This window comes from Pantherophis guttatus, chromosome 2, assembly GCF_059756535.1.
Source record: "Pantherophis guttatus breed Tessera chromosome 2, ASM5975653v1, whole genome shotgun sequence".
NCBI lineage: Eukaryota > Metazoa > Chordata > Lepidosauria > Squamata > Colubridae > Pantherophis > Pantherophis guttatus.
Window position 1 is genome coordinate 202,105,215 of NC_142064.1, and position 14,027 is coordinate 202,119,241.

At 35.0% G+C, this 14,027-nt stretch overlaps 1 protein-coding gene across 2 annotated transcripts in view; it reads right to left on the reverse strand.

Moving 5' to 3' along the window:
- CLINT1 (clathrin interactor 1) overlaps positions 1-14,027 on the reverse strand; it is an 89,340-nt gene that overhangs the window by 14,350 nt on the left and 60,963 nt on the right. For both annotated transcript variants that reach the window (XM_034401502.3, XM_034401511.3), the window contains exons 6-8: positions 13,006-13,183; positions 8,017-8,263; positions 4,059-4,131 (exon numbers count right to left, since the gene is read on the reverse strand). In XM_034401502.3, the coding sequence (XP_034257393.1) occupies positions 4,059-4,131; positions 8,017-8,263; positions 13,006-13,183 (498 nt within the window). The remainder of the gene's footprint in view (positions 1-4,058; positions 4,132-8,016; positions 8,264-13,005; positions 13,184-14,027) is intronic.

Sequence of the window (14,027 nt, forward strand, 5' to 3'; positions counted from 1 at the left end):
GACCTCACAATTCAACCCTGAACTACAAATATTCTCTTCCATTTGAGATCCAAAGAGCTTTGTGCCCAACTGAGAAGTGCTCGTGGATAAAGCAATTTCTGAGAAGGGCTCATATTATTCCTATAGGAAAAGCTCCTATTGTTCTGACCTAGGTTTCCTGAGAAAGCATAAATCACAATCTTAGTCCCAAAAAAACTCTTTTATTGAGACGGCTGTGAATTATGGTCATTCACAGCACGTAATGATTCACAAACAGTCTGTGAAGATTCCGACAGATGTTTAATCGAGTTGACACAGTCTTTCAGGGTAATGCTGATAAGCACCCACCTTTATCTTCCATGAAACGCTGCCAGAGATCTAATTGTCAATTACTTTTGCAAGGCCAAATGGCGCACAGAGTCAAACGGACTTCTCAGATCTTGAATTGACTATATGAACTAATTGCTTCCTGCAAAGGCTCATGTCTGTTTGCTCCTCTTTTATGTCTTATGGGAGGGGCCAATCATCTCCAAGCCCGAGTAACCTTTTTTTTCTCTTAATTGTTCTTGCCTTCTGGCAGCTCTGTGCATGCGCACACTGGGAACAGGTTCACACTGTTTTTCTGCCTCGCTGATGTCAGATTACAGAGGGTCTGGAGGCAGCACATAACTATCAGATGGCCCTGCCCACCTCTCTGCCTCTGATGCAGAGCCCTCGTCCGAGCCTTCCCCAGGCTCCAGGACTGGCCCACGTTCCTCCCCAATCTCCTCACTGTCCGAATCTACTGCCAGCTCTGCTGGCCGCTGGCAGGCCACAACACTTATGTGAATCACTTGCCTGACTTCAAGTAGTTTAAATCAGGTCATCTAATTCAGGGACGTGGAAAAAAAATACAACAGTAATTGGCTATTTCTACATCATTAGAAATAAGTAGCATAAGTAGCATTTCATTTCAATGCATACACATTCTAAAGAATGTGTTTACTTTTATTAAACACATATTTTGTATTTTCTACATACTCATTTTGCATATTCTTAGCAATATTTTATGTAAAGGAGCGCATTCTGTGACTACCACTGACCTATGCATGGGAAAGGTATTTTGGACTACAACTCCTATTAATTAAAGCCTTTGTGACCAATTGCTTTTTAGAGGAATATATTGGTTAGAGAGCTGATAAGTCACAAGCATTATAAGCTCAATGTATTTGAACCAAGGTGCCTTTTAGATGAATCCTCAAATATAGGAGTCCCATTCTGCTTCAAGTCCAGCTGCATAGGACTCACTCAAAGGGAAGTGGCTCCCATCTGACTAAAGGATGTGCCTAAAGTGTCCCAGTAGCACCTGAAAGTATGTTTCTTCTTCCCTTTACATCTCCTGCACACATCTGCAGAGATGGCTCTGTGCCTAACCAATTGGCAGACGTCCAGTGAGCCCCAGGAACTAAGGGAAGCCCTCTAATTTTTAAGTAGGAGAGAGCTATAGGTTAGATAACAAATTATTGTTCTTAACAGCATCTATATTTAATTCATACTGCTGCTGTGAGTATTAGGTAATGTGCTGTAACACATTATTTTTATGAACTGTATATATTGCCCGAAAAAATATTTATCTACATGATGATATATTTAAAAAGTCAATAGATTAGGTCATTACTGTAACACAGATTTCAGAGCAATGTTTACCTAGATAGAAACATGACCTGTTTTTATAAAGAAAAGATAGTGAATTATTAAAAAAATAAGAAATAAACAAAATATTTATATTTTAAAATAATCAAGACCAAGAAAATAAAATATATTTGACACTACCTTTGTATTAATAAGCAACTATGTATGCTTTAAGAAAGAGCGATGATTAAAACATAGTAAGACTGAACTGTGCGTCTTTGTTCAAAAGAGCATATCCACATATTGTAGTGTATTTTAAAATATACATACATGTATTCATGTATATATGGACAAACAAAATATACATACATATTCATGTATATATGGACAAATACATGAATTATATTTTGAAAGTAAACTAGAATAATCCTATCTCAGCAAAGTTTTCAAATTGGCTAGACTAGTTATTTATTACATTTCAGAAAACTATGCTTGGAGACAGGGTGGATAAAAATTGATGATTTAAATTTTTTTTAAAAAAAAATTGGATGTTTGATTTAAATTGGATTTTTTTTATTTAAATTGGATTTTTTAAATTTTTTTATCAAATTTATTTTAATAAAATGCCTTTGGAGTAAAAATCTATCTAAAGATAGTTTTCTATTTAAGATACATAAATGATTTAGTTTAATCAGCATGAAATGGAGCTTAGTTATGTAGCATGAGGCTGTATATTCTGCAATATTTACATTTTTGGTAAACTCATTCAATGAATCCAAGCTCTGCAAGCTAAATAGGAAACCTTCATTTTGTTTGCAAATAATAATATTAAAGATCCTAACTACCAGCAAAAATGAGTCCTTACATTTAAAGAGCACCTGTCATTTCATAATGGCAGCGCCTGTTAGCGGACATTCACTCACCTGCTGCCCGCCATGTCCTTCACCTTGTTGTGTCACTGCTGCATCACCAGCCATCCCATTAAAGTGAATGGGACTGTCGGTGAGTCAACAATGGGTCAGAGGAGGAGCCGCTGCGGGACAGAGATGACAGCTGCTCTTTAAAAATTATGATTTAAATCGAATTGATTTAAATCAAGTCTTTTTACTAGTGATTTAAATCATGATTTAAATCGACTTGATTTAAATCAAATCTACCATGCTTGGAGATAAAGAATGAAGTCATGTATAAAAATATGCATATTATTAAAAGCTTCCTAAATACCCCTCTGGCATTCAGTTTCAGTTAAAGTGTTCTCCCTAAAAAAAGGCCTAGACCAGATGACATGGAATCTTCTGGTACTCATTGCCAAACGTTTGAGGGGGAGAGGCATGGAGAATAATGTTAAGTAGATTGGGCTAATCAGACACATGAGCAAAGTTACTTCCTCATGCAGCAAGAGGGATGAGATCATCCTCTCTTCTGCTAATAGTCCTAAATCATATTGAGGGACACAAGTTTCGCAGCTTCCATAAGTGGGACATTTCTATTGTGAAAATGGAAAGAATGGGACTTGGAAAACTAATGAAATTTTCAAGTTTGAAAATGTTTGAAAAATCCCGTTTTATACTTGAGACTGAACATCTTGCAAATCGTTAACAATCCAATCTGAAAGAAAATGTTTTTATAAAACTACTTGGTAGAAATATGGAACTTGCTTGCTATTGCCTCCTAGATTCCCCACCTTCCAGCATAGCTTACATTCCTGGCCTTTCTACAGGATCCTCCATCTACTCAACTTGGGAGATGATCATGGATAGCTTTCAAAAATAGTTAAAATTGTCTGGGTTTTTTATAGCGATCACATACAATTCTTAGTTGTGATGATAGGCTTATTTAGAAAAAACAAATTAAAAATTAATGCTTACAAAATACCGTACAACAGATTTAGAAATATAACTTATCCACTTCCACATCCCCTCTTCCTTATTCTCATTGTGTATAGCATGGTAAGGGCTGAAAATTGATTGGATCACATATTCCAGTCACTATAATTCTTGACAGACTAATTATGAATCCTTCTCAGTATTAATATTGGTGTTAATCTATATAATGAAGCAATGGTTTTTAAATTGGGATTTTAAACTTTATGGATTTGGGGGTTTTAAATTGGGAAGCTAGTGATTTAATTCTTTTTAATTATCTTAACTTTTGTATTTGTATGTTTTTTAATTTTGGCTGTTCACTGCCCTGAGTCCCTTTTTATCCACCCTGTCTCCAAGCATAGTTTTCTGAAATGTAATAAATAACTAGTCTAGCCAATTTGAAAACTTTGCTGAGATAGGATTATTCTAGTTTACTTTCAAAATATAATTCATGTATACAAATTAATTTAATTTGTTCGGTATACAAATTAAATTAATAAATAAAATAAATAAATAAATAAATAATGTTGATGCGGTATCTCCATAGTCCTGTATCTCAAACAGAAAATTAAGCTCAAATGGAAAAAAGAAAATGCACTTTACCTGTTGAAACAGATTGGTCTGTACCAGCGAACAAAAGATCAACCAGATCATTGGATGACTTGTTACCAGAAACCTAGGACAAGCACAATTGAACTATTTAAAAATATATAGTATAAACAAAACTGAAGAAAACAGCAGCATTATAAAGCTCCTCTTTTATTGGATACAGGCCAGGGAGTGTACATCCCAAGAAACCTTATTAGAAATAAATTCATATTAAAAACATTAGAAAATGGAAGACTAGAAATTAACATATCAAAGGAATTTTATTACAATTTTAGTACAACAATTTCTTTCCATTAGTGTTTGCAAAGATGTGAAAAGGAAGAAATAGTTTTAAACAGTTTCAAAATAAAGATAACAAATGCCTATATGAAGTTGGCTCCTTAAAACTGATATTAGGACTTTAAGAATATCAGGAAAACCACTCCAGTTTCATAAAATGCTTGTAGCTGTTCACAAATATCTTTTCCCATTATTTATTCTTACTAAGCCCTCTGTAATCACTAATTTGAAAACTGATTTGTGGTTTAAATTCAGCATTCAAATCTTGGAAGTAAGATTTTTAATTTTACTATATTTATTTTCTAGCCCATGTGGTTAACATTGCATCCCACCTAAGGTAAGCAAATTTGTAAATTGTGTTATTTATTTTAGAAGACTGGCCAACACCAGGAGCCAACATTGAAAATAGAAAAAACAAGAAAAAAGCAATGACTGTCCAGAAAAACATTTCTACTAACAGAGAAAATTCAGTAAAGGACTTGACATCCCCCTTAGTTCAAAGCTAACATGTTAGTTTAAACCAGCTCTTATAAAACAACCACTGATATTTTAAATTTTCTATATTTGATAAAACTACTAAGCTAGAAAATGAACTTCTTGAATGCTACATATCATTTCCAAAATGCTCAATTTCTTATTAATAATTAAACTATTGTGATGACTTATCTTGCCACTGGGCCCTGAATTTACTAAAATAAATCACTGATTAAACTGCAAGGTAATAATTTCATAAAGCCATTATATTTTAATATGTGTGATCTGATAATGTACATTTTTCTGTTTAGTCACAAATAACAATGGATAGAAAGTTGTTTTTCTTGTAGCACCTTATCTTTTTTTAATAGTCCATGAATGTTGGCACACGTTATAGTAAACTCTGCATACCTGATGAGCTTTAGAAAATCTACTCATTGCAGCATTATTAAGTAGACAAATGGCTCACCTTAATTTTTTTTTTAATGATGTTTTCTCCAATACATTAGTTTAACAGTACACTGTTAGATAAATTATAATTGGAAACAACAACAAAAAAAAAACCTTTGCTGGATAACAAGTGAAGAAAGCGTAACACAGTCCACAACATCTTTTGAGAGAAAAGGTACATCAGAATAGTGGTTCCTACTTCTGAGGGAAAAAAAGGCTTGTGCTGTGACTGATTTTTGAGTTTAAAGGAAAAACGGAGGTGGAAACAAAACTTAAAAAGTGCAATGTTCCTAGCTATGTAGTAGGTTCTAACACTGAGCACCAAGATAACCATAGATGTGGGAGTAACCAAAATTTCAGTGATATATCTATCCAATGTTTCATTTAGTTGGGCAATAGATACTAAATACAGGTAGTCCTTGACTTACGAGAGCCCAACATTTCCACTGCTAAATGAGACCGTTGTTAAGTGAATTTTGCTTCTTTTTACGACCTATCTTGTCACAGTTGTCAAGTGAATCACTGTTGTTCATAACACGGTTGTTAAGTGAATCTGGCTTCCCCACTGACTTTGCTTGTCAGGAGGTCACAAAAGGGGATCACAGGATCCTAAGACACTGCAACTGTCATAAATATAAACCAGTTGCAAAGCATCCGAATTTTGATCATATGACCACTGGAATGCTGCAACAATCGTTGAGTGTGAAAAATGGTTATAAGTCACTTTTTTCAGTGCTGTTGTAATTTCAAATGGTCACTAAATGAACTGTTGTAAGTTGAGGACTACTTGTATTGGTCCTTCAAGAAATTGACCCTGTTCTCCTCTAGAGGCTCTTTCATATGAGATGTACTGTAAAACTATGGGCCAGTAGTTCCCAACCTTGGCACTTTTCAGAAGTATGGATTTCAAATCCCATTGTTCTCAGCAATGGCCATATTAGCTGTGGAGCAGGAAATCACATGATCTGAAGCTCTGTGGAGGTGATTTAATTCCCACAGATAATTCCTTAACAGAGTTTTTTTCTAGGATGTGACTGCAGACTGTATGTTTTTAATTTATTCATACCCTTGATTGTTTCCGTAAGGGAAAAAAGAACAAGAGAAAAATACAGTACAGATCAAATAGGACTTCACTTCTAGAATATCTAGGGCAATTTGCAAGCTTTTATTTGAAACAGAGTCGAAGCTTCTTTCCTCTCTGAGGGAAAATTCTAACCAATAAAATGTCTTTATCTTTATGAGGTCATTTTTAAAATTAAGTAATTTGACAAAAAACAATTTTACAATAAAGTAAATAGATATATTTGACAATAGACAATTCAGATAAAAATGATTTGTTTAGGGGTGCTACCGAACAGTTGTCTGTTAAATTATAGTTGCTTTCAGGTGGCTGAAAGAAATATAAACAAACCATCTTTTAATTTAGGACATAATTAAACATTGTGCCACCCGATTACACTTTATTCAGCTTAGTTTGAGAAAACTGTACCTCAGTGGCTGATTTTACCACTGCATTAATTTCGATTGAGGTTAAGTAAGCTTAAGTAGATAAAGTGGGAAGAAAAGTGCTTGTACCTTTCCTCACTATTTTCTAGATTCTTTTATGACATGGACTCCTCTTTATTATAGCACATACCTGCCAGTGCTGGGGCCAGTGAAGTGCTGATACATGTTATCTATGCAAAAACAAACGACGTTTCCATATACTCACTAGCATACATAATATTTCTAGTATTTGAACTTCCTTAAGGCTGATGAGGTTGTCCCTTTGTTCTGTGATCCCTTCAATATCCTTTCAAGTTGCCTGCTTGATTGATTCCATAAAACAGCGAAGTCTGATGCTAAGCCCTTAACAGTTAAGGTCGTGTATTACAGATACTTAAAAAAAAATATCAATAGATTTATCTCAATCTTTTCAGTAAATGAAAAATTTACTGAAGCCAAACGTGAAATTTGACTTGCAATACTATAGAAGATGAAGGCAAAACTGATAGAGTCCAAAATCTGAGCCCTGTTCTCTTGTGTTTGCAAAGTCTTATCTTTGAATCAAAGACAGTTTATATTCCCATGCGCCTGGAATACCAGTCTGCAGTGAAGTATAGCACAATACTGAACAGTTTTATATATAATGTTAACATCACTTAATATCAAATCATTGGATTTGACAGCTAAGATCAAAAGCACTCAATCACGATGGACACTGAAGCAGCAATAAGTGATGAAGCAGCCAACAGTCTACTCAGCAATGTGGTTTGGTTTATTCTCCTCCCAGTAGACCATTGATGGGAATATGCAGCCTACCAAAAAAGCAGTTTTATACAGAGAGCGGCTGCTAACTGGTTTGGCTTCTTGGGAAAGCTTGTACAGGTTGTCTAGGCCAGGTAGCCTTAGTGAGAGTTTAGCTAGCTCAAGGACTAAAATTTTGTAGTGTGTGGAAGGGCCTGTAGGTTCTCCAGAAGATGCTTAGACCTTTAAAAGAGAATCTGTGGATACCAACCTAAGTCAAGCTTATGACAATTACCTCATATTCATGAATCACAAGCACTACTTCTAGTAAGTTGTGGTTCTTACGCCCATGACTTCCAATAACCATTGATCGTTCAACACAAAAATAGTCCAGCTATTTTCAATAAATGACTCTTCCAGCATAGCCAAAACTTTTTTATATGTATTACTTTAAACAAAAGCAATTTGGATTAAGAGAAATGAGAATTCTAACTCATAATGGTGTCTTTGGTTACTTTCTTACCTTAGCTGTTGACTGTGGAGTGTAAGTTCCGGAATTCTGGTCTGGACTTTCTTTGTCTCCTGTGTAATGGGCAGCTGCTCCCAAGTCAATGGTTTTGGAAGGATTTGCCGTGCGTTTGTGCCTGGTTGTGGTGGTCTCTGTGGCTTGTGTAATGTGGATGTGTTTTGTGGTCACCGTTTCCTCCTCATCTTTGAATTCACCTTTTGGTGATTTACCTCGTCTGGATTTCTTTTCTTCATCACTATCACTGTGAAAATTAAAACCAAAACACATCTATTAGATATTATATGAAGACACAAGTAAAGAGACTGCAACGGTAATTAGTAGTGCAATGCCAAGTTGAAAAAGCTATTCCAATTTTACTTCTGAAATTCTTTCAACCACCTGGAAGTGTCCCAAATCTGAAACACCTGTTTGAAATATCTTACACACTTATAGGAATTATTCAGTCTACAATCAACTTGTGAGCATCTTCTAAACCTGAATTTTAATCAAGAAATCCAAACTGTATCATTTAAAAACCAAAATCTCTTCCAACCCATTTGTTATTTTTATTATTGTGGGAATTGTTGCTTAAAGACTTCACTTAAGTTTTTGTTAACTAATTATAAAATTTTGGTTAAAAATTATAATATTTTTCAAATCTGACATGAGATGACCAGGCTCAGCTAAAGTGTGGGTGGGGTCAAATACATCATCAGTCTGGAGTCTCTATGTTTTGTGAGAGACCTAAGTCTAGCCTTACTTGAAGTCCATTGACTCTTATCTGATACCAATTCATCTTGATTGTTAGTAGTTCAGATTCTTGTATATAGGTAGCATGAAATAAAGTTGTAATACTTTTGGCCTCTATCCTGGTTCCTGACTTCTGATTTAAGCAACATCCTCATCAAATTTCAATACACGGTACAATACCGAAGCACCACGTGCTTAGTCAGTTTTATGATTAAGATTTTATAAAATCAGAAAGGATTCTGTTTAGATAATTTCTATTTAAGATACTAAATCTCATTACCTGCACATTTGGTTGGGATGCCCAATCAAGTAAGATGAGCTGAATCATTGCCAGACTTTTCACTATTAATTCTACTGATTGAGAAAATTCTCTTTTTCCTTAAGGGCACTGACATTGGAAATACTGGATCTTCACCAAAATTTTATTACTACTGTTGATATTCTCCTTAGAAGATAACCCATTTTTTTCTAGTGACTATGCTATAATTTATTACTCAGAATGCAATTTGTATAAGATTACTTATTTATTAAATTTATATGCTGCTTATCTATAGGCTAAGGCAACTCTGTATACAGTCTATTATATAGATTATCTTGGGTGCAATTATGATTCCTTGCTTATGAAGAATACAAGGCTTACTGATCCACTCAAATTTTGTGCTTTTTCCAGAAAGAAAAGATAAGGCAAAACTGCAGCTCATATTAGAGCTGAAGCTGCCTCGTTGAATAATAAGAATATGCTGTGAGGTAGCTTGAAAGATAACACTGTTCTCAAACAAGAATTAGCTGCACCAGGTTTGTGTTGAATAATGCAACAGAGCACTAAACCATTTTCTTTTAAAAAAGGTTGTCTTATTGTCAGCATGGAGGCACACAAACTACTGTACAGTATCCCTGTGGGAAAGCCTTTGTTTTCTACTAAACAGTGATTCAGGCTTTGCCATTATTATTTTTATAACTATTACTTAGTTATATTTCCCCATTGTATCTCTGTATATTAGCTGTTTGCCAGATTTTAATTCATTAAATCAGTGATCATAATTCCTAATATGGTTATTCCTAACCAAATAAAATAAGAATAAATACTATTTATTTATTTATTTATTTATTTTAAAGTAAATTTTTTTAAGTATTCTGAAAGAAAGAAGTCTTTACTAAAATATAGAAAAAGTTCAAGCCACATTATAGCTGTGCTTTTTAAAAAAAAAAGCATTGGGGCCATGGTGGCTCACATGGTAAGATACTGAGCCTGCATTCCTCTGAGGTCAACAGTTCGGTGGCTCGATTCCCATGAGCGAATAAACCATACAGGGACAGGAAAGGAGCCTCCCCCGATTGCCTACTGGCATTCAGGCGTCCTGCGGGTAAGATAACACTGCCTGGAAAAAATCCTTTCACAGAGGCAAGCAGCCACTTCGGTGATCCCTGGCTAACACGTGTCAAGCGTTAAAAAATAGCTGTGCTGTTGCATTGCAACACGATTTTTCTATTTGTTCATTCACACTTATCTTACTTTTAAATACAAGAAACATTTCCAAAGCTGCTCATTAATAATAACAACAGCAACAACCTTTATTGTCATTGCACATATATACAATGAAATTGATTTAGCCTCTAGTTGTGCAATCCATAACCAAATACAAAACAACATGAATAATATAGAAAATGGTCCTTATACAAGTAATTAGGGAGAAACAAGTCATATGTTTCCATGTATGCATGGAGTGATTGTAGTTGTATTTAGGAGTCTGACAGCCCATGGATAAAAGCTGTTTTTAAACCTGTTTGTCCGGCTGGCTATACTTCTGTGTCTTCTGCCCGATGGTAAAACTGAGAGAAGACACTGACTAGGATGTGAATTAAGAAGTGTTAAAACAGATAATCATAAAACAAGCAATTTGAAAATGTACCAAATAAAACATCAACACGGAATATAGAAAGGAAGTGAAAATAACCAGCAAAACTACCCTGAAATCACTATTCAACTTGATCAAACTTAGATTTAACACCCAAAACCCAACTTCCAAGCATGGGACATTCCAGATTTAGGGCAAGTTACAGGACAGGCCCTGTAATGATATAATTCCCATAAACTTTAACCACTGGAGCTAAACAGGATTAATACAAAAGCTGAAATAACCTAAAAGAAATGCTGGACAACTATATGGTTAGAATATACCAAGCCATTAAAGCATGCAAATTCTTTTTGCTGAAGTAAAAAGAATAAAGTTACAAGAGTAAAGAGTAAAGCATATACCTCATGAATTAGGTTTTTTTCATTATAATATGTACTGCCTGGAATACATTTTGGGACAAGTGTTACTTTTAAAAATATATGTTACAGCTTAGTAGTGGAAAACATCACAAACAAATTTCATCGAAAACTATCTTAGGAAAAACTTCAGTATTAGTGAATATTATGACTAATATTAGGCAAAATTAGTGAGATTAGTCAAATTTGGAGCAGACTTTAATCAACGAATCAGTTGACCTTGAGTTGACCTCAGTTACACTTGAATCTGCTTGTGCTTACCAATGTTTAGAAATGCTAAGAATACTAATATAGTATAATATATTGATTTTAAAATATTATATATTATATATTCATAAATAATATAATACTAATACTAAAGAATAGCAATAGCAATAGCAATACTAAGACAAAATAGAATTTACTCTGTTCCAGGAAAGAATTTTGCATCTATATAACTATTAAAACTTTTTATGGCTGTTTGATACCTTGTAACCTTCAACTGGGCAAACTAGTGCATCGCAGAAAACAATTTCCAAAGTAAATGGGCTAACTTACAGAAGTTCAATGCACATAAACCATGTCCGCTCATCATTCTTTATATTTTGATTTTTTTATATAGCCAGACTGAGTCCTATGCAAACTGGGGAAGCAGTTGTATGGATATATTTTGGTATCACTAATCTTCCATATAACTACTATAAAGTAGCTTTCAATTGAGCACATAAAGATAAACCCTGACACATCCTGAGCTGTAAGGTGAATCATTACAGATCTGGACATATCAAAAAGACAGAACCAACTCATGCAATATTAGGCTACAGGCTTTTGTTTTGTTTTCATGCCCTCTCCTGTGAAGGTATTTTTTTTAATAGAGAGGCAAGACTGACTGTCTGAAACAGTCTATATTGAAGCAGAGTCTAAGACTAAAAGTTGGCTGGTGTCAATCAGGAATGATGGAAGTGCAACTGCTCCATCTAGTGTGACAGGTTGTCAGGGCCTTGGAAGATCAAATTAACCACAATAAAGAGAACTTATGCTTAAGAGTTGCACTAAAATCACAAGATATGCTTACTTGTAGAATTCATAAAAAAGGAAAAGACTGTTTTAATACATATTGAACACACAAAGATTACCAATATCCTGGAACAGATATATATTTTACAGTAAAGATAAGGCAATATAACAGAGACCACAGAAGGAAGCACTTCAATATTTCTCAGTATCATCCAGCTTGGCACGTATGAGGCTCAGGGTGCAAACAGGCGCCTGAGGATGCAAGGGGGGTGTAGCAAGGATTGGAGGGGGGTAGGGGTGTGAGGGAAGCGCAGTGAGAGTACAGGGGACTACAAGGGAAGCATGGTGAGAGTATGTGTGAGGTTTGGCAGGACACGTGAGGGTAGTGCGATGAAGCTCCCAGAGGATGTGCAGGGTATACAAATGGTGGGAGAGGCACAGAGAGCATGTGTGTGTGATCAGTGTGGTGGGAGCACAGGGGGGCTGGGGTACAAGTGAGGAAGACTTATCCCAGCAGCTTGAGATCTTTGCTGGATTCGCCACTGATTTTCTGGGGAAGCTAGCAGGGAAGGTTGCAAATGGGGATCATGTGATTGTGAGGCACCCAGATTGTGATCACCTGATTGAGGGGGTATGGGGATGGTCAGAACTCTGAGGATCAGTCATAACCACCATTCATTCAGCGCTGTTGTAATTTTGAATGGTTGCTGAACAGTAGGTGTAAGTTGAACAGAGTTCTGGAAAATATTCAGGTTGTAGGATAAATTGGGAAAGTGAAATGCAATCTAGAAAAAGAAAATTACAAATTGTTTCCGTATTGCTGCCAAGAAAACTAACATATCTTATATTAAAACACTAGATTATAAACCACTTTGAAGAAGATGCTCGACACAGAAAATGTAATTTTTCAGTAAACAAATATTTAAAAGCTTATTAAAAGAACTATTACAAGAACTACATAAAAACAAGACTGATGCCAGAAATACCTGCATCTCTCTGGAGAATCCTCCCTGTCTTTCCTTCGGAATTTGCTGATGGTGTCATCAATTGTGCTCCCAATTTTATCACTCAGTTCGCCTAGTTTATCGCTGAAAGGAAATCCACCTTTGTTTTTATCCCATTCCTCATCCCATTTTGACTTGGGCTCAGCATCGTATCTTTCACCTATGTAATGTAAACAGATAGTCAAAGAATGAAAGAAAAGAAAAAAAGTGAATAACCCTAAAATACTACTACTTCTAGCAATTTTACTCAGAATGTAACTTAAATCTGAGTTAGAAACAACAACAGAAAAATTTTAAGCATTTTTACAGAGATGAATTAACATATAATTCATTATATTGCACATAATAATGTTCTATTGCCAGAAAATATAGTTAAAAGGTGTTATTGTTGACAAATATGCTAAGCTAAACACTGTAAAAGCAAGTAGAAAGGCATCTTCGTGCCCAATAAAATGAGGCTCATATAAAGTATGTATGACAAATAAAGTCCAAATATAATAAATGATCATTAGTACACTCTTAACCAGGCTGTCATGGGGATCTCATACCAAACCCTGCAAGACGGCAATATTTCTAGCCTCAGTTAACAATTTTAAACTCTCATCAAAGTCTTTAATGACGATGCAGCACATTATCCCCTTATGTGCTAGTTAGGAGTTTTTAATTTCCCCATTCTCCCACCCTCACCCCACCCCTTTCCCCCAATAGCTACATAAACAAAATTTGCTTTGCAAGAGAGCCAACTGGCTGTGAACTGTAATAGAAGGTGCCAGTTTTCCTCAGTTGTTTTTAAATACAGTTTTAAGTGGTTAGGTTTAAATTCCATACAGTTTAGGTAGCCAAGAGGGAAGATTTAAAGCCGAATATAATCCCTTGCAGATTTATTTAAAATTCTCAAAATTGTGATTTTGTTTGCCAAATTCTTTTAATTTGGAAAAAAAAATACTGGCGAAATGCAGATTATTTCTCATATTAAAATCCTGTCATTTGTATCACAATAATGC